The sequence below is a fragment of the Streptopelia decaocto genome (assembly GCF_964273445.1).
Source record: "Streptopelia decaocto genome assembly, chromosome: 13".
In the NCBI taxonomy this organism is placed as follows: Eukaryota; Metazoa; Chordata; class Aves; order Columbiformes; family Columbidae; genus Streptopelia; species Streptopelia decaocto.
The window spans coordinates 6,897,809-6,916,710 of NC_138668.1; the positions used below are offsets into that span (position 1 = coordinate 6,897,809).

At 59.2% G+C, this 18,902-nt stretch overlaps 2 protein-coding genes across 4 annotated transcripts; one reads left to right on the forward strand and one right to left on the reverse strand.

The window, feature by feature from the left end:
• The first annotated feature begins 587 nt into the window (after positions 1 to 587).
• On the forward strand, positions 588 to 6,776 carry PLK1 (polo like kinase 1). The gene is made up of 10 exons (XM_082064988.1): positions 588 to 1,153; positions 1,387 to 1,555; positions 1,655 to 1,799; positions 2,231 to 2,324; positions 3,498 to 3,717; positions 4,027 to 4,185; positions 4,386 to 4,463; positions 4,930 to 5,084; positions 5,490 to 5,672; positions 6,038 to 6,776. Exons 1-10 carry the CDS (start codon positions 752 to 754, stop codon positions 6,242 to 6,244), a joined length of 1,812 nt encoding a protein of 603 aa, XP_081921114.1. The 5' UTR covers positions 588 to 751; the 3' UTR covers positions 6,245 to 6,776.
• Positions 6,777 to 6,909: 133 nt separating this feature from the next.
• On the reverse strand, positions 6,910 to 17,512 carry ERN2 (endoplasmic reticulum to nucleus signaling 2). 3 transcript variants are annotated; one of them, XM_082064986.1, is made up of 22 exons: positions 17,384 to 17,512; positions 15,324 to 15,441; positions 15,012 to 15,045; positions 14,367 to 14,439; positions 14,049 to 14,121; positions 13,794 to 13,916; positions 13,606 to 13,678; positions 13,120 to 13,381; positions 12,932 to 13,010; positions 12,693 to 12,860; positions 11,957 to 12,078; positions 11,583 to 11,759; positions 11,066 to 11,315; positions 10,721 to 10,811; positions 10,436 to 10,625; positions 9,951 to 10,050; positions 9,573 to 9,772; positions 9,286 to 9,433; positions 9,062 to 9,189; positions 8,723 to 8,846; positions 8,430 to 8,497; positions 6,910 to 8,361 (listed from the first exon to the last, which is right to left on the reverse strand). In XM_082064986.1, the coding sequence occupies exons 1-22, from the start codon at positions 17,474 to 17,476 to the stop codon at positions 8,170 to 8,172; spliced, it is 2,886 nt and encodes a 961-aa protein (XP_081921112.1). In that variant the 5' UTR covers positions 17,477 to 17,512; the 3' UTR covers positions 6,910 to 8,169. The 3 variants fall into 3 exon arrangements, with proteins under 3 accessions (XP_081921112.1, XP_081921113.1, XP_081921111.1); XM_082064987.1 differs by having other exon boundaries at positions 11,066 to 11,279; positions 11,673 to 11,759; positions 12,693 to 12,843; positions 13,606 to 13,707; XM_082064985.1 differs by having other exon boundaries at positions 12,693 to 12,843; positions 13,606 to 13,707.
• Between the last annotated feature and the right edge of the window lie 1,390 nt (positions 17,513 to 18,902).

The following is an 18,902-nucleotide window of genomic DNA, read 5'->3' on the forward strand; positions in this document are numbered from 1 at the left end:
CAGTGTGTCTGTGGGAAGAGGGGAAAAAGCCCTGAGTGGGGTCGGGGACAGCTGCGCACAGCTGGGACAGCGTCACCGGGGAGCGGGTGGGATTGCGCGGGGTAACATCAGCGAAACAGAACAGAACGGGGTCCGCACAGGAGCAGCGGCTGGAGGTGTCACAAACCGCCGCGGGACACAAACCGTCTGCGGCAGCTTCGCTCCCGGAGAAAGCCCGTCACAAACGCCGCGTGCCGTGCGCTGGGAGCCCCCGGACACCCCGTGGGCGGGAGAACGGGCAGCCGGAGCGGCGGGGGGTGCGGGGCTGCTGGCTGCTCGTGCCGCGGGAGCTGCGCCTGGGGAAGCGGCCCCGGAAGCCCCGGACGCCCTCTCGGTCCCGCGGTCGCTCCCGCGTGGCCGCAGCCAACGGCCGCCGGAGCACGCGCTGCCCGGTTCCCGCCCACATGTCGCGGGGAGGGGGCGTGTCCCTCCCCAGTCGCCGCGGCGCGCGTCTCTGTCCCTTTAAGCGCGGCAGGTGGGCGGGGCGCTCCCATGGTGCCCCGCGGCGGGCGGCGTGGATTTTAAATCCTCTCGGCCAATGGGGAGCGGTCGCGGGCGCGTAACGTTCCGGAGCCGCGTTTGAATCGGGCAGCGCCTGCCAGCGCCTCTTGCCGCATCCTGCCTGCGCTGCCCGCTCCTCCTGCTGGATCGGCCTCCCCAGCCTCGGCCCGGCGCAGCCCCGCTCCCCAGCACCGCAGCAGCCCGGCGCAGCATGAGCGCGGCGGGCGGGAAGGCAGTGCGGCCGGTGGCCGTGGCACGGCCGGTGGCCGCGGTGGAGCCGGTCCGGGCGGGCAGCGCGGCGGCGGCGGCGGGCGGGAAGGAGGTGCCGAAGGTGCTGACGGACCCGCGGACCCGGCGCAACTTCGTGCGCGGGCGGTTCCTGGGCAAGGGCGGCTTCGCCCGGTGCTACGAGCTGGCGGAGGCCGAGGGCCGCGAGGTGTTCGCGGGGAAGGTGGTGCCCAAGTCGCTGCTGGTGAAGCCGCACCAGAAGGAGAAGATGTCCATGGAGATCGCTATCCACCGCAGCCTGTCCCACCGCCACGTTGTCGGCTTCCATGGCTTCTTCGAGGACAGCGACTTTGTCTACGTGGTGCTGGAGCTCTGCCGCCGCAGGGTGAGGAGCCGGGGGAACCCGCCGGGCTGGGGGGTGTTGGTGTCACACGTTGCTGATCGTCCAGCGCTGGAACCAGCTGCCCAGGGCAGTGGTGGAGTCACCATCCCTGGAGGGGTTGGGCAGATGGGAGATGAGGTTCTCAGGGACATGGGGTAGTGCCAGGGGTGGGGTAACGGTTGGGTTCCATGATCGAGGGTCTCTTCCAACCAAAATGATTCTGTGATCCCTCACAGTCACTGCTGGAGCTGCACAAGCGGCGGAAGGCGCTGAGTGAGCCCGAGGTGCGGTACTACCTGCGCCAGACCATCCTGGGCTGCCAGTACCTGCACAACAACCGTGTCATCCACCGTGACCTCAAGCTGGGCAACCTCTTCCTCAGCGATGACATGGAGGTGAAGATCGGTAGGTGCCAGTGGCCCCACACCCTGCCAGCCCCCTGTGCTGGGGACCCCAGCCCTCCAGGGCACCTCCAGTCATGCCCCATCTCCCCATCTCTCCCAGGTGACTTTGGCCTGGCCACCAAAGTGGAATATGATGGCGAGCGGAAGAAAACCCTGTGTGGGACTCCCAACTACATTGCCCCGGAGGTGCTGGGCAAGAAGGGGCACAGCTTCGAGGTGGACATCTGGTCCATCGGCTGTATTATGTGAGTCAAAATGCCTCTTGTATGGCCTTGGGGACAGGTGGTCCCCATCTCATCAGCCCCTCTGGGTTTCAGTGTGAGCTGAAGCTTTGGGTGTTCCACCCCAGAGCTCCTGCCCTGGGTGAACCCCCAGCACATGATCCCCCCTGTGCTGTGTGCAGGCTGACCTGCCATGCAGCATGGCTTCTCTGGACGCTTCTGCACAGCCCACACTCCCCAGCTGCACCTTTCCCCCAGAGCACTGGATCCCAGCTTCATTTCCAGGGCAGGGACCAGACCCAGCATACGTAGCTGTCTGCGCTGCTGCGTGTCTGATGCCTAGTGCGTTCCCTCAGCCAGGAAAGTCCCAGGGGGTGCTTACGATGGGGTTACGTCTGCACACAAGTCTGAGTCTCTTTTGCAAAACTGATACCCTTGTGTCTGTTAACACGCAGGTACACTCTGCTGGTGGGGAAACCGCCTTTTGAAACTTCTTGTCTAAAAGATACGTATATCCGAATCAAGAAGAACGAGTATACTATTCCCAAGGTATGGAGCTTCCCATGGGTGGACCTGTTTACACAACAGCAGTTCTTTGTCAGCCTTCAGCTGCACCATCCTCTTCCTGGGACTCACTTGGCTCTCGCATAATGCCGAAACTTCTCCTACTGCAGTGCCATGAAGGGGATGTTTCAGTTGATGGTGGAGCGAACCTGCAAGACCAGCTTCCTCCTGGGGAGCCAGCAGGTCCCTTTCCCTGTAATACAGCAAAATTTTCAGCTGGACAGTTGGCCCGTGGGGTTAAGTGGACACACTCAAGTCCATGAGGTCTGGGCCAGGTGCTCAGCTCATCCCAATGCAGTTGAGTCAGTCTTGCTAAAGTCAGCCAGCTTTAGGCTTTGCTTGTTGCCTGGAAGTTGCTGTTGGTGCTGGCCCTTTTGCTTTCCCCAAGCTTGTGTCCTGCTTGCCTGGCGCAGCACAAGAGCTCTGCTCCAAGCAGAACTTCTCCCGCATTGTATCTCCAACATATTTGCCACTTGTCAAGGTTTGATTGCAGGGTGACAATAAACTGTGGCAGATGTATTGTTAATGCCCTCTCCCTCCCTAGCCCCTTCCTCTCCCCTTTTTCCACTAAGGACAGATGATTGGGAGGGAAAGAAGGACTCAGAGAGGAGAGTTGGAAAAACTAAATATGTTTTACTAATACTACTAATAAAAATAGATAAAATAATACAGAATATACAAAACCAATCTTGAAAGTCCCAGCAACTGCTCCAAAAGATGTAGGGCTGGCACCCGAAGTACTGAACTGGACTATGCAGCCAACCAGAACTGGATTCAGTCTGTCACTGGGCCTCAGTTTGCAGGGACAACTCACGAGGTCCTTTCCTAATGTTTGCCATAAGGAAAAAGGGACGAGATCCTCGTGATCTCCCACTTTTATATGAAGTATCACATGAATGGGGTGGAATACTTAGTTGGTCAGTTTCAGTTCACTACTTCTTGCACCTCTTGTGGGGTGTTCATCCATCCTTATCAGTTCAGAGACCTTGCATTCCATTGCTATATCTACTAAAACATGTATCTAACTTTCAGAAAAGTGCAGTTAGTAAGAAGACTTTAGCTGACAGGAAAACTCACTAAAAGAGAAACTTGTTTTTTAACAAAACCAGTGTGCATTGTCTCCTGACCCATCTCTAAACTTTGATGTCTCCTCTTTAGCACATCAACCCTGTAGCTGCTAACCTCATCCAGAAGATGCTGAGGTCTGACCCTGCCACGCGCCCGACCATCAGCGAGTTGCTGAATGACGAATTCTTCACGTCGGGATACATCCCCAGCCGCTTGCCCACCAGCTGCCTCACCATCGCACCGAGATTTTCAATTGCTCCCAGTGGACTGGAACAGAACGGGCGAAAGCCGCTGACTGCTCTCAACAAAGGTACGAGCGGGTGTCTGGGTGAGGCTCGGTGGGTCGGATCCTCCCTGGCCTCCAGCAGGGTCCACAACCAGCCATGGGGAGCGTGGTGCTTCCTCCCCTCACAGTTCTTAGGGAAACCTGGAGCATTTTGTGAGTGAGAAGGCTTTCCTTGCTCTCTGCCCAGAATCGAAGCAGGGAGGAAGCACCAGCACTAGCTTTAGCTATATGGTATGTAACATGTTTCTAATAGCTAGGGTAGAATGTGAATCTGGTGCCTTTAGACACCTGCTCCCTGGGCATCCCACCACACTCTTCTCTTTCCTGACCCAGGACCGGACAGCCCTGCGCTGGAGAACCTTCCGGAGAAGGAAGATGTAGCCGGGCTGCGGGAGCTGGGGGATGCCGTGGACTGTCACTTGGCTGACATGCTGCAGCAGCTGACGGTTGTCACCTCGGCCAAGCCCTCCGAGAGAGTAGCAGTGAGACAAGGTGAGGCTGGGGACAGCCCTGCAGGCACGTCCTGCTGCGTAACTTGCTTCTCTGTCACTCCAGCATTGTTGTCTGAAGTGAGAGGCTGGAAGGCTGAGAAGCAATGGAGTAGCTACTTACCTTTCTTTTGGCCTTGCTTGCTTGCTGGGGTGCACAAGATGCTGTGAAATGTCTTCTAACCAACTCCTTTCCTTTTGCAGAAGAAGCTGAAGACCCGGCATGCATTCCCATCTTCTGGGTTAGCAAATGGGTGGACTACTCAGATAAATATGGTCTAGGTAAATCACATGGGGCCAATCCTGCAGCCTCTTAGAGTTTCTGAAGAGGGTGGGGGAGGCTTGGATTTGGGTGTTGCATAGGTCTGGTTCTTTAATTGCATATTCCAGTGTGTGTGGGCAAGACCACCACCAGAACAGTACCCAGTGGATGTTACCAAACATCACCCCTGGCTGCTTTAAGGTGCAAAACGGCTCCTGCTGCCCTTGCCCTGCAGCAAGCACCTGTACCCACCACGACCCTTAAAGCTGCTGCTGCAGCAGGAGATGCAACAAGGGAGGGTGACAAACCCAAAGGAGAAAAAGTGTCACACAGACCCCCCCAGAGAGGAGACTCTCGAGACCTGGCAGGGACATGTGGGGGGTGACTGTTGGGGAACCTGCAGATGACACAACCTTCTGCAGTTGTACTTCACACAACTGGTGGTCCTGTGTATTTGGAGGCCTAACAGACTCCCTTGTGAACCAGGTTACCAGCTGTGTGACAACAGCGTTGGCGTTCTCTTCAACGATTCCACTCGTCTCATTATGTACAACGATGGGGACAACCTGCAGTACATCGAGCAGAACAGCACCGAGTCCTACTTCACTGTGCGCTCCTACCCCTCGGCCTTGAACAAGAAGGTTGGTCCTGGGGCCAGGAGCGCTTGCCTGGGGGGCACTCCAGTGAGGCTGCTGCCAGTGTGTTGGGGTTTGCCAGCAGCGTGGGTTCTGGGGAGAAACACCTGTGACTGGGGGTCACTGCCGCTCTGCCAGCTGCCTCTGGCCCTGAGGGCAGACACTGGCAGCTCTGACTGTTTCTAGTTGCTATCTGAAGCTCATTTATTAGCATCTTCTCAGAATCAAGTGCTCACAAGCTTTTTCAGTGAAGCGTGTCTCAAGTATCACAGACCAAATTAACTTTGAGTGTGAAAATTTGCACAAGTTTTGCAGTGACCCCTCGAGCTCTGGAAGCTGTAAGGAGGCTCTGGGCTGGCTGCAGCCCTGCCCTCCCTGGGTTGCCCTGCTCACAGTCTCTCCCCTCCACAGGTAACACTACTGAAATACTTCCGGAACTACATGAGCGAGCATTTGCTGAAGGCAGGTGCCAACATCACGCCGCGGGAAGGAGATGAGCTGGCGCGTCTGCCCTACCTGTGCACATGGTTCCGGACCCGCAGCGCCATCGTCCTGCACCTCAGCAATGGCACTGTGCAGATCAACTTCTTCCAGGTGAGCCTGCTGCTCTGTTCTCCAGGGCCACAGCTCCAGTGGCTGCGGGATTCCTGCTGTGCGAGGGACAGCAGGAGGGGACTACCTGAGCCAAAACTGCCCGGTGAACCCAGCACTGGGAGACCCCTCGCACACCTTGCTGGCACTTAAGCCACCTGGATGCTCCTCGTGAAGGGGCTGTCCCTGTTAGCAGGAGGGAGATGCTGTGCAGGTGCTGTCATCTTGAGCTGGTTGGGCAGGTTGATCCACCTCCCTTTGCTGCAGCGGGGTGCTCGCTCAGCACGCTGCTGGGATGGTTTATCCTGAGAAAATGCAGTCCCTGAGGAGCAGGGCGCTCAGAGTGACTGTGTCCTCTCTCCCTGCAGGACCACACCAAGGTCATCCTCTGCCCTCTCATGGCTGCTGTCTCATACATTGATGAGAACCGGGACTTCCGCACGTACAAGCTGAGCCTCATCGAGGAACACGGGTGCTGCAAGGAGCTGGCCAGCCGGCTCCGCTATGCTCGCACCATGGTGGAGAAGCTCCTCAGTTCTAAGTCCGGCTCAGCCCGTGTGAAACCCTCCGCTTAGACTTTGTTCTTGACGGACTCCACATCTGTGCCAAACTGTTCCAGCTGTGGAGGGGGAGGTCTGGCAGCGTCGCTGCTCGCACGGTCACCTCCCGTCACACAGCTGGGCTCCCACTCCGGGTACACTCTGGTTGCCACAAGGAAGCCCCCAATGGTGGGGATGGTGTTGTTCATTCTGACTGGTATCCAAAGAGGTTTCTTGCTCCTTGTTCCTAATAGCCTATTTTTTAATTGCATACCTAGTCTTTTTTTCTAATTTCCCAAAACCTGGCTTGGAAAACAGCCCTCCTGTGTGAAGCTCCTGGGCCTTGAGATAACAAAGCATGGGGAGAGTGCAACTATCATGTAAGTTATTTGTACATGTCTGTGCTGATGCTCTAAGCTTTTGTTGTCTCTTTTAGAAATTCCAGTAAGATATTTAATATGCCCAGGGTGAGACTGAGCAGTCAGCCTTTTAATACTGAAATTAATCTACAAGAAACCTAAACTTTTGTATGTTATATAACTTGATTAAAGACTGTTTTCCTGCAGCATTCCAGCCTCTTGTGCTTGTCTTTACCCTGCTGTGATGGCAAGAGCAGCACTTTGCCTCAGCTGCCACTCAAAGGGGCCACTGTCTCGATGGCCCTTACTGAGCTCAGCCCTTCCCCTTTCTTTGCTACATGAAAGATGCTCAAAAATGTGACTATAGAAATAGCAAAACTCATCTACTGTAGGAGGCTTTGTCAGGAGCCCAGTTGGCTTTGCTGGCTTTTCTCCCCCCATTGCTGATTGCCAGCACCTTCTGCTGGTCTCAGGCCAGTTTATTTTTAAACAGGACATGTTTTTTAGTTTAGTTTTGTTATTTTTTTATAACATTTTGTACAAAATGCTCTAGGCCATACATTATTCTGAAAATAAATGAAATACACCCCCCCTTGTTACCCATGTAACAAAACCCCATGCCCCAGCACATAGAAGAATCAGACTCTATACAATTATTGCTGTTTGAAAGGAACCCTTGCCCAGGGCTCCAGCTGCCCCTGTGTGTCTCCTGTGACATTCAGGACCTCCTGGAACCAAGGCTGTCAGAACTCACAGCAGCCTTGGGGCAAGCAGAGGCTGCGGGAGCTGCAGGCACAGGCTGTGCTCAGAGAAGTGGGAGCCCCAGGGAACTGCTCCTGCCCAGCACCTCTGCTCTACAACCTCCTCAGGGCTCCTGGGCATGGGGCTGACAGGGGGGCCTCTGGCACAACACTGGGCTGCTGGTGCCTGAAAGGAAGAACACCTTTTTCTCAGCCCAGGTAGGATGAAACTGTTCATTGCGGGGATTGTGCTGGAGGCCCCATGCCTCCCCCAGGGCTGGTGGCACTGCTCATGCAGCAGCACTGATGCAAACAGTGGGTCCAAGCCTGGGCAGCTGCTAAAAGCCCAACCCACTGTGCCTCAGCCCTGGGCTGAGGGATCAGATCCAGTGTCAGGCTGTGTCACAGCCATGTCTTGTCCAAAGAACCACCTTCCCAGGCATGTGGCACAGGACGAAGCTGCCAAGTCCCTAGGGACCACACCGCAGGGACCAGCACCAGCCCGGCTGTGTCACTCTGCTGGTGCATCCCTGACACAACACACATTATATTTCTTTCTTCTCAAAGCACAACGTCCACCACAGAGATTTTTCTTGCTCTCTGACACAAATGCTGCTGAGTCCGGCTGTGAGCATTTGCAAAAATGGGTGAGCAGAAAGTCCCTCTGGGTCAGCAGCTGGTACCATCCTCCACTCGCTGCTTCTGGCCTGTGCTGTTGTAGCCCACGTTACAACCATGTTACTCCACTCGAGGGAAGGGGGAGGACAACCGAGGGCCCTGGGGATGCTCCCAGCTGCTCTGGGACAGTGCGGTGGGTGTGGGCAGGGTGCAGCAGCTGGGTGCCATCCTGCCATCTGTCCCCTCACTCGTCGCCACTGCCTGGGTCCTGGCCATAGTAGGGCTGGAAGAGCCGCTCACGGGCACAGCCCCTCATGGCCCCGTGCGTGTGCAGCAGCAGCCGTGGGAAGCGGGAGGTGAAGTACCGCACGAAGCCATCGGGGATGGAGCCCAGGGCCGCCTGGACATCGGCCGGCAGCTCGTGGTAGTGATGCTTCTGCAGGAGAGAGCGCGAGGTGAGCAGGGGGCTGGCGGCAGGGGCACGAGGGGCCGGGGAGCACGTACCTTGTTCCTCATGGCCCGCAGGAGGTCGCGTACAGAGCCCCCCTTGTAGGTGCGGAACTTCCTCAGGTCTGGGTAGAGTGGGATAGATGCTGAGCAATGGGGGACGTGGCCAGAGCAAGGCGCATGGGGCTGCCAGTGCTGCCCCCACCCCGGCAGAGCACAGCGAGTGTGGCAGCCTGCGGCAAACCAGGGCTCTGCCCTCCTAGGGAAAGGCTGGCACGTTCACCCACCCTGATTTTTTGGCCCCTGGGCACGAGCAGATGCGTCCTGCCCAGTAACAGGCCCGGGCTCACCTGTCTGCAGCGGGAGGGAGATGTGCATCCTCCAGTTGGTCCTCACCACCGCCCGCCCCCCCGCCTCCAGCGCCGACACGATGGGGCCTGCAGCCGGTTCCTTCTCGATGCGGTCGCTGACGTCCTGTGTGGCCAAAGAGAGGATGGGGGTCACGGCGCTGCCGCCCAGCACTGGGCAACAGAGCCAGGACCAAGGCGGGCACAGAGGGTTTGGCCCTGGCCCCAACCCAGGGACCCTCCCTCCCACCCAGAAGTAGCTCAGAATGAGCACATCGACCAAAACGCAGCAGTTCCCAGCACCTGTTTTTCAGCTCACACCTACGTTGAGCGCATGCTCACCTGAAAGAACTGCAGCTGCTTCTCCTGACTCCAGAAAAAGGGATGCACAAGGACGGCGGGGGCTGTGGGCCGGCGCTGGGGCTCAGGGCTGAGCATCGCCGCAATCAGCTCCCGTGCAATGACCTTGTCTGGCGGGTGAAAAAACACGCTGGAGAAATAACCCCGCGAGAAGGGCTGGGAGCTGTGCCCCACGGCTCAGGGCTCCCCGTGGGGATGGGTCTCACCATGAGTCTCCTCCTGCAGGCAGCTCAGCTGGTACCAGCCCGACAAGATGTTGGCCTGGCGCCGCAGGCTGTCCCCAAACGCGTGCTGCCCCCCAGACAGCACGTAGTAGAAGACGCAGCCGGCGGAGAAGATGTCCACAGCGCAGGTCTGCAAAACAGAGAGGGAAATGGGCCCTCACAGCAAAGGGCGAGGAAGGTTTCACCTCCCCCAGTTTTCCATTATTTTATTGAACACGAAGGTCTGAAGACCACATTAGGTGGGGGGGCGGCATCTGCAGCTCACTGACCGGGTTCTCCTTCGGGGCCTCCTGCAGCAGCTCGGGCGCAATCCAGCCCTCGGTGCCCGGGATGCCGGAGCGGAGGCTGAAGCTCTGTCGTCCCCCTTGAAGCTTCTTGCAGAGACCAAAGTCGGAGATGACGGCTCGGATCTGGCCGTGGCGATTTGGGACAGAGATGAGGATGTTACAGGGCTTCAAGTCCCGATGCACTGGGAGAGAGAGCACAGTGTCACCTGCCACCACGGCAGCAGGGCTGGCACTGCCACCAGCACAGGGCTCTGCCCCAACCCGAGGGATGCTGCCCGAACCCCGCAGCCTCAGCTGAGGATGGGACCAGGACAAGACATATGACTTTCCTGCCCGTGTATTGCCCTCCTGCCCTCTCACCGATGCTGAGCGAGTGGAGATGGGCCAGCCCGGCCATGGTCTGATGCAGCACAGACACCGGGTCCAGGCCGCGACAATCGAAGCCGGGGCTTTCCACGTACTGGAACCACATAGAGGTAAACAGAGATGAACTGATGTGCCCCTGGTTTACTGGAGTGGAAAGCAAAGGCTTAACAGGAGACTTCTCGCTGGGCTGAAGGTGCCCAGAAGGGAACGCGGAACAACTGCCCCTGCCATCACTGAGGCTTGGAGCTGCCTGCTCCGTCCTGAGAAGGGAAATCAGCTGGAGAACAAGGGCAGGGGCTCGACTGAGCCCAAAGAGGCTCAAACGTGGGAGTCGCTGGCTGCCAGCCCTGCCCCAGGCACGCACAGCACACTGCTCCCAACAGCACAGGCAGAACCCAGGGGACCAACCTGCAAACACGGGGATGGGGACAACCCAGATCAGTCACCAGCCCCAGCAGCAGCCCCAGGACCAGGCTCACCTCCTGCAGTGTGGCAGAGCAGAGCTCGATGGCAATGTAGTGGAACTGCTTGTCCCTCTCGGTGCAGAAGTAGCGGACAACATGGGGATGCTCGTCCGATTCCCGCAGCAGCCGCACCTCACGGTCCACGAGATGGAAACACTCGGGCAGGAGGCGCTTCACGGCCACGTTCCGGCCATCGAACTGTCCCCTGCACAAGGGTCGATGACAGTGTCCATGCACAGCCTTGCCCAGCACGGGTCACCTGGGAGTGACACCCAGACTTGTCACAGCCACAGCACCCACCTGAAGACAAAGGTTCCTCCAGCTCCATGGCCCAGCACATCCTTGGGATTAAAAGAAATTTTTCCAACTACAATCATGTCTGGTTCTGCATCTGCAGAGGAAGAGGAAGCCTGTGAGCCTTAGTCCTGTACGAAGGACACCCTGTTCTTTAACCACCCAGTCCTTCTTTTGGTGCTGTTACTCTTGCAATCACTTTTGTGCCCACAGTTATCCAAGGGCAGCTCCTGCACCTCCCCCCACCCCAGCTGGGCTGCAGCCTCATCTGTGGAGCATCTGTTCCTGCTCTGGGTGACAACATCTGCAGACAGAGATCCGCACACCTCACCCGTTCCCACCTGCACACACCTTCAGCAGCTGCCGGCACAGTGGGATCTGTGCTGACCATTCCGTTAGCCAGGTCCTCCGGGTGGGCCAAGGGGCCGGAGCTCTGCGAGGGCTGCACCACGCTGCCCTGGCTCAGCCGTGGCTCCCCGGGCTCCGTGGGAACCGCCTCCCCAGGGCCCCGGCCCGGGAGCAGCATCTGCTGCTGCTGCTGCAGGAGCTGGAGCTGCTTCTCCAGCTGCCGCTGCTGCACCACCTGCTGCTGCTGCAGCTTCTGCAACAGAACCCATGGTGTGCTCAGCCCCTGTGCCCGGGGAGGCTGGGGCAGCATGGGGCTGGGAACAACATGTGTTTGCACATCTGTCCCTGCATCTGGCAGTGAGCTGTGCAGCCCTTGGCTCCATCCCATGGCGGGGTACGGGACACATGGGAGCTGTGCAGCTCGGTGCAGTTCCGGCACCATGTGCACTGCAAGGCCAAAAACAAAGGGGTCCCGGCCCTTGGGCAGCGGGTTTCTGCGCGGGCAGCAGCCAGCACTCACCCTGAGCAGCAGGGCCAGGACTGTTCCCCCTAGCAGGGCCGTGCCCACAGCGGCCAGCAGCAGGTCCGCGGTGCCGGGTTCAGGGTACACCTCCAGCTGCTCCCCTGGCATGGGCTCCGGTGGGGGCTGCACCTCCCTGCGCACAGCCAGCTCCTCCGGGCTGCTTGGGGCCAGGAACTGCAACACATGCCCGTGGCTGGTGACACCAGAGGGACAGACTGCTGGAAGCCCCCACTCCAGCCCTGTGGGCAGGACCCTCCTCCTCATGCCACCCCACGCTGGGGACCCACTGCCCAGCCCCTGCAGGAACCCAGTGCTGCCCGAGGTCCCCAGCACAGAGCAGGGACCGGGAGCTCCAGCACTCCAACACCCACATCATCAAATGCAGTCCTGGCAGGAGGACCCCGAGGAATTATGGTTTCTGTTGTTTTCCTCAGGTTCTCGGGGAAGGCTCGCAGCATCGTCGTGTGGACCACAGGAGGCAGCTCGTGGTGTCCTGTGGTGGAGAACAGACATGACCATCAGTGGTGCTCTGGTCACAACACCAGTCCCTTGTCCCCACAGTGCTACTGTGCATGTGCCAGGCAGGGTGCGCCTGGACAGGGGGTGTCACTTCTGACTGGAGGCACAGGAACCACCACAGTGACAACCTGCCAGCTCCGTCCCCTGCCCTCAGCATGTGGCAGGGTCTGACCCTGCTCCTCTGCACCCCCACCATGGCCCCGAGACACCACCCTGATTTCTAAACATGCCAACAGCCATCACACCTGTGCAGCAATCACAGGGCAGGTTAATTAACCCAGCAGCTGCATGCAGGGCTCAGTGCACAATGGCACAGCCAGCCGCACAAGGAACTGTGTGCTGGGCTTTGAAATGTCCCTCCTGGGGGGGACAAGGGTGAGCTGCAACCAGCCCGGAGTCACTGCAGCCCCCGAGGGCGAGCCATAGACTCAGCCCCACTCACCCAACTGTTCAGAGCAGATTGGGCTGCCCCCCAAAACACCCCAGCAGCTGGGGCTGCCCCTGAAACACCCCAGCAGCTGGACCTGCCCCCACCGGCCACCCTGACCATGAGGGCACAGGGGACGCCCATGTCCCCAGGTTCCACACCTATCAGCAGCCACTGGTTGTGGGGCGAGGTGATGCTGCCCTGTGGGTACTTGACGTCGGTGCTGGGCGTGATCTCGCACTCCCCCGACTCTCTCATGGTTACATCATCCGTGGTGGGGCCGTCGATCTTGGCCAGCGTGATGCCCTGTGGCTGGGGTCCGGCAGCTCCTGGAGCACCGTGCAGACAGGACATGCGCCCGCCGCGGCGCAGCATGTACAGGGACAGTGGGGACACTCACCACCAGAGCCACGCTGCCATGGACCAGGGAGGTCAAGGCATAGAAGCCAGCTGCGTCCTTCCCCACGTAGAGAGCTGGCCTGCAAGGCAGGGACACGCATGAGCCTTCCAACTCTGAGCCACGGCTCAGAGCGGCCAAGCACAAACAATGCAGCTGCCACTGGCTGCCGCAGCACCGGAGCCACATACAGCAGCTGAGTCTTGGTGGCGGTGAAGTCCCTCACAGCCTGGTAGCTCCAGCGGAGGAGGGGGATGTCCTGCGAGTGGAAGGTCAGGTAGCGCAGGGTCTCCATGGCCAGGTTGAGGTGGGGGACGCGGCGCAGGCTGTCCTGGTGCCACACGTAGATGCCGACCACGGGTGAGCCGTAGTTCTGTGCCCACAGCACCTCCCCGCTCTCCTTGTCCAGTGTCACCACCAGCCCGTCCCCGCTCGAGGCAAAGTGAGCCATTTCTAGGCAGAACCAGAGGGACGGGGCGATGCAGCCATGCTGGCCATGGGGATTCATCCCCCCCAGCGCTGCCACTGGCCAGGGGCTGTTCCCGGCTGCTCTGCTTCCATGAGCTGCAGCCGGCGCAGCAGCCGCTTTCCCCAGCAATCAGCACAGCTGGAGCTGCCAGCTATGGCAGTGTCACTGCAGGGTCCCCATGCAGCCGGTGGCTCCCGCAGGCACTCACTGTAGGGGTAGGACTCCTCGCAGAATGGCGCTGAGTAGTCGGAGAAGGTGGCATTCCAGCGCAGCTCCCGTGACTTGGTGTCATACATGGTGATGACATACTCTGGGGCCAGGAGCAGGGCACGGGGTCATCGCCCAGCGCCCCGTTCCTGGGACTGGAGGGACCAACAGGGAGCGGGACTGGCTTACGGGTACGGCCGATGTAGAGGAGGGGGCTTGACGGGCACAGACCATCCCAGGCCTCTGTCGAGAGAGTGGTCTGCTTCTCTCCTGACCTGGGGTCCACGATGAACCAGGTATCCTGCTTCTTCCCTGAGAACAAAAATACATTTTTCCATCAGTCTCTGCAGCTCTGTCCCTGAGAGCCACCCACCAGGCTTCCTCCCGTCCCACCCCACATCCCCATCCCCGCTCAGCCTCTCCCCTGCCCTGGGCTCAGCATACCGGTGTAGAGCACACCGTCCGAGCTGCGGCACGGCGAGGACTGCACCAGCTCCGGGATGGTGAACGGGAGCTTCTGCAACACAGACGGCAGCGTGGGTGTGGGGCAGGACAGCCCCGGGACACCCCCTCCTCCTCCTCGCTCAGCCCCGCTGCAGGACGGGCTGGGAAGGAAAGGGTCGGGCTGGGTTTGCTCCACACCGCTCGGCTGACACCTTCCCAGGGCTGCAGACAAGCTGGAGCAACCGAAGGCCCCGGGCTCGCCCCATTCCCAGCCCAGTGAGCCCTGGGGTGCAGGGGGATGCTCACAGCCCCACTGACCATCAAGCCTTCTTTGTTCTTTCCTCCCAGGATATAGAGGCTGCCGTCATTGGGGTCTGGCAGGAACGCTGGCCTGGAAAGGAGAGAGGAGGTTGAAACGTGAGCTGCCCCGGGCACATGCCAAGGGCTGCAGAGGAGCTGCACTGCAGAAACCCCTTCAGCAGTTTGCTCCAGGGTGATTCACCACCGGGCTTAATGTCTCCTGGAAACCTACAGCCCCGGATTTGGGAGGAGAAGATCCCCCCAGGTCAACACTGTAACTCCATCTGCCGCCCTCGCCCCGCGGCCGTGCTGGCCGGTGCCCTTCCACCCCCGGGAGCTCTGCTCTCCTGCCTTCCCCTGCGCTTCCAGGGAGATTTCCTCTGTTTTCCCTATTCTTCTGTGTGTGCTGGTGCTGAGAGCTTCCCATCTGCCTGCAGAAAGGCTGCAGTTCAGCAGCATGGAGCAGCTATTCCTCATCCTCATGCAGGAAGTGCCAGCACAAATGGCAGGTTTAAGGCAAAACCACGGCTTGGGCTGGGGGTTCATGTCTCCCCCTCTGCTGTGAATCTGCTGGTTTGTCAGGGCAGTCGGCATCGCCAAGAGCCTCCTGCGCAGACACAACTGCCGGCCTGGCAAAGGCACTCCACCGAAGGGGACACTCACTCTGCCACATAAACCGGCACCTGCAGAATGGGATCTGAAACAGAGAACGAAAGGTAGACGTCAGCAGCCACTCCCCGTGAGCGGGACAGCGTGGCAGTGTTTACCCAGCGCTGCCAGCCTGCAGCATGTTTGCATTTCGGACCCAGATCAGGCACTGCCGGCAGTGAGGTCTGGCCCCCCCAGCTGCTCCACAGTGTCCCTGGGCCTGGAGGCCCCACTGGCCCAGAGCGGGACCAGTAGGAGCCCAGCTGGGGTTGCATCCCCAAGTCTGGGGGCCAAGCTGCGAGCCAACAGCCCCAGGGCACAACTCACCATCCTTCAGGGTCCACTTGATGTCCCCTGTGCTCTTGCTCACTGCGTGCAGGTGTCCATCCAGAGTGGATACGAAGAGCAGGGTTTCTGGGACGGTCACAGCACCAGCTTTGAGGCACTGCGGACAGAAACACCATCCTTAGAGAGAAAGGCCAGGCTGGTGGATGAGCCCCCAGGGCTGTCTGATGTACTCCACAGCCCCCACACCGAACAGCCTCTCATACTGCGTACACCATGGGGCAGAGCCCAAAAGTCCCTTCTGGTCCCCAGTGAGGCACAACTGGGAGGGAGAGTAATTCATTTCCTTGCACCAATGTGTTACATTTGCTTTTTCCCATGGTCCCAGCTCCTGCAGCACCGGTCCTGTGCCACCAGCGCAGTCCCAACACTGTTCCCAGCCACAGCTCCCAGGTGCCTTTCTAAATGTGACACAAACAGCCCAGCTACCAGCTCCTTCCAGAAACAAACGAGTTGGGTGACTTTTCATGCCAGAAATGCAATTAATGGTCACCCTGGCCTTCAAAGCTATGGATTTCGGCTGCCCTGACATTGAGGGAGTAATTGCAAGCTGATGCTGGGAAGAGAAGCTGCTGCTTCCGTGTGCAGTGTCTGCACAGTGAGCACCAGCTCAGCCAGCAGCACACACACCAGCCTCACCCCATCAGCAAACAGGGACCAGCAAACAGCACGGGGACCCAGAGCGGGAGGCCAGGTAGGGCTGGCTGGGCCATCCCAGTGCTGGAGAGGCAGCACAATGCCGGGCTCGCTGCTGTGCCCAGACCGTGCCCACATCCGAACACGGGCCTGTCTGCAGAGCAGAACCCGATGCGGTGACAGACCAGCCATGGTGCAGTGCGGCCAGGGAACATGTTCTCCCTCGAGTCACTGGAATCCCTCCAGCTCCCACAGCCCAGCAGCAGCCCCGATGGGTGCCAGGTCTCCTGTTTTCCAGCTGTACCTCCTGCCAGGAGCATGCACCAGCTCCCTTCCAACACACCTCACACCCACCCCACTGCTTCAAACCCTATTCTTTTGTTTGCCCTTCTTGCTTAATTTTTATATGAGGTCAGAGCAAGTTTTCCTGCTCTGGCTTTGTCCAGAGGACGCGGTAGAGCAGGCGGTGGGGGCGGCTGCTCCCGTCACCAGTCACCGCTCCCCAGCAGTGCGTGGCCACGCAGGCTGGCTTGCTGCTGCTGCAATGAGCCCGGCCAGCAGACACAGAGCTCTTGTGGTGTGGCCACCTGCACAGAAACAGAACTGAGACCACTGAGCCCTCCAGCTGTCAGAGTCACAGCGGTCCTGCTTTTCCCTCCCCCCCGATGCTTTGCAGTTTCTTCCATCTCTTCTGCAACTACTGTTTTGTTGGTGACAGGGCACTTGAACAAAGGCCTGGCTGCCCAGCCTGCTCCCCGCACACCAAGGGCAGAAATGGGAGCATTGGGTGCCTGGTAGCTGCTACCCTCCCCTGTGCTCCCAGCCCAGGAGCACAGTTGCTGCTCCCCAGGGGTGTCCACAGGCCCCGGGTTCCCCAAGCCTCCCACACAGTGGCCGGAGCTCCGCCACGGGCTCGGGGCACGTTGGGCCCCCCGGTGACAGAGGGGGACAGGTAGAAACCCCGCGGCAGCGCCCGGAGCAGCGCTGCTGAGCTCTGCCCAAAGCCCGCACGGTGCTCTCTGCTCGGAACGGCACCGGCAGCTGCCCCCGACCCCATCGGGCAGAACCTGGGAAGGGATCGCTGCTCTCAGCCCGGCCGGGCTGGGGACGCTTTCCTGGGCGGAGGGAACAGCCCCCGCCCTCGGCGCTGGTGCGACCCCTCCGCCGGGGCGAGAGGCGCCGGCTGCCATCCCGCACCTGCCGACACTGAAACGTGCGGCCCCAGGACCGGCCCCCACCCCCCGCACAGCCCCCGCCGCTGGACACCGACCCCGGCCACCCCCCGCTGCCGGCGCCGGGCTCCAGCGCTCCCGGGCCGGCACCGCCGGGCACTCCCCTGGACTCGCACTCACGGGCTGGGGATGCGCCCGCCGCCCCCCGTCCCCCCGGGCTGTGCGCGGCCGTACCTGCAGCGGGAGCGGGAGCAGCAGCAGCGGGAGCAGCAACAGCGGGAGCCCCCGGAGCAGCCCCGGGCACAGCGGCGCGGCGGGGCCGCCCATGTCCCGGACATGCCGGGGCCGCGGCGCTGGGGCCGGGCCGCGATTATCGCCGTGAGTCAGCGGGGCCGGGGCGGGTCCAGGATGCGGCTTCCTGCCCCCCCGGCCCGGCCCCGGCCCCCCCGCCGCCCCCTCGGTGTCCCGGTCCCTCGCGTTTCGCATTCCCCGACTCCCGCGGGCACCGGCCCCAGCGCAGCGGCTTTAACACCGACCTGCGGAAAATCCCTCTCGCTGGTAACGCGGGCGGAGCGGAACGGCCCCCCAGGTCAGCGGCACCGGCTGCAGGAGCAGCACCGGCCGGGTCCCGCCGGCCCCTCCGCGGCCCCGGACACACCGAGCCCGTCGCTCACCTCCAGATTCGCCCCGGGGAGGCGCAGGGCAGAGCTGCTCACACAGGAGCAATTCCCAACAAGACAGACCGGGGGTGAAAGGATCTAGCTCCCCCACTCATGAATTATGCCGGTGCCCCTGCAGGTCGGGCACACCTGGACATTAAACTGCACAAGAACTTGCCCATTTGTGCACGTTAGGTGGACTAGAGATCACATTTTCTTAACTTTATTTCAGTGATAACACTATTGAACTATTATAGCCCTTTTTTTTTTTTTTAATGACACCCAAGGAAACTCTCTAAAGCCGGAAACAAACACGAGCAGCATCTGTCCGGCATTAAAAAGCTGAGTCCGCTGAGCACCTGTTCCTGTGGGCTGTTCCAGCACCGAGCTGCCTCCACGTACAAATTACAGTGAACATGCTCAGCACAAGGACACCTACAATCATGAACAAGATTAAGCCCTGGGTTTGGAGCAGGAACTAAAAAATTGTCCTGTCATTCACAGCCTTTTTTATGAAGTGACATAGGGCAGTAGGAGAGCCAACCCCTCGCCCGGGGAGGAAGGCACGGATGGCAGCAGCTGTGATGAGCGTGGGTTCCCATGGATTCCTCCTGCATCAATCTTCCTGCCAAGAAACAAACTACAAACCGTTTGCTAACAGTTGTTCATGCGGTGGGAAGTAGATTCGTACGTACAGAATGATGAAACACTCAAATGCAGAAATACTTAATTATCAAACTTTAATTCATAAGACTAATTTTACAGAATAAATCAATAAGATAACCAGTCAAGGTTACACTTAAAAAAATCCAGCAGTGCAAATCTAAGACTAAATATGTCATCTCCCCCTCCCCTGGAATAGGCAATAGATTATTTAAAAATACCATAATACATGGTACTTACATATTCCATTTAAAATAAATCTGCAGTGGACACACACACATAAGACTTGTTGTTTTGTTCTTTTTTTTTTTTTTTTTAATATATAAAACCAAAGAATTAATTGCTTAGAATACAGATAAGACATAGTGAACTTCCATGAGCCACAGAAAGCGAATCCTTGGCTAGAAGGTAACACAGCCGTATGTTTCATA

Coding starts and splice junctions, on each gene's coding strand:
- PLK1 (XM_082064988.1), top strand. CDS start 752: ATGAGCGCGGCGGGCGGGAAGGCAGTGCGGCCGGTGGCCGTGGCACGG. Junction 1,154..1,386: donor TGGAGCTCTGCCGCCGCAGG/GTGAGGAGCCGG, acceptor GATCCCTCACAG/TCACTGCTGGAGCTGCACAA. Junction 4,464..4,929: donor CTCAGATAAATATGGTCTAG/GTAAATCACATG, acceptor CTTGTGAACCAG/GTTACCAGCTGTGTGACAAC.
- ERN2 (XM_082064985.1), bottom strand. CDS start 17,476: ATGGGCGGCCCCGCCGCGCCGCTGTGCCCGGGGCTGCTCCGGGGGCTC. Junction 11,316..11,582: donor TCCTGGCCCTGCTGCTCAGG/GTGAGTGCTGGC, acceptor GTTCTGTTGCAG/AAGCTGCAGCAGCAGCAGGT. Junction 10,626..10,720: donor GGAGGAACCTTTGTCTTCAG/GTGGGTGCTGTG, acceptor ACCCTTGTGCAG/GGGACAGTTCGATGGCCGGA.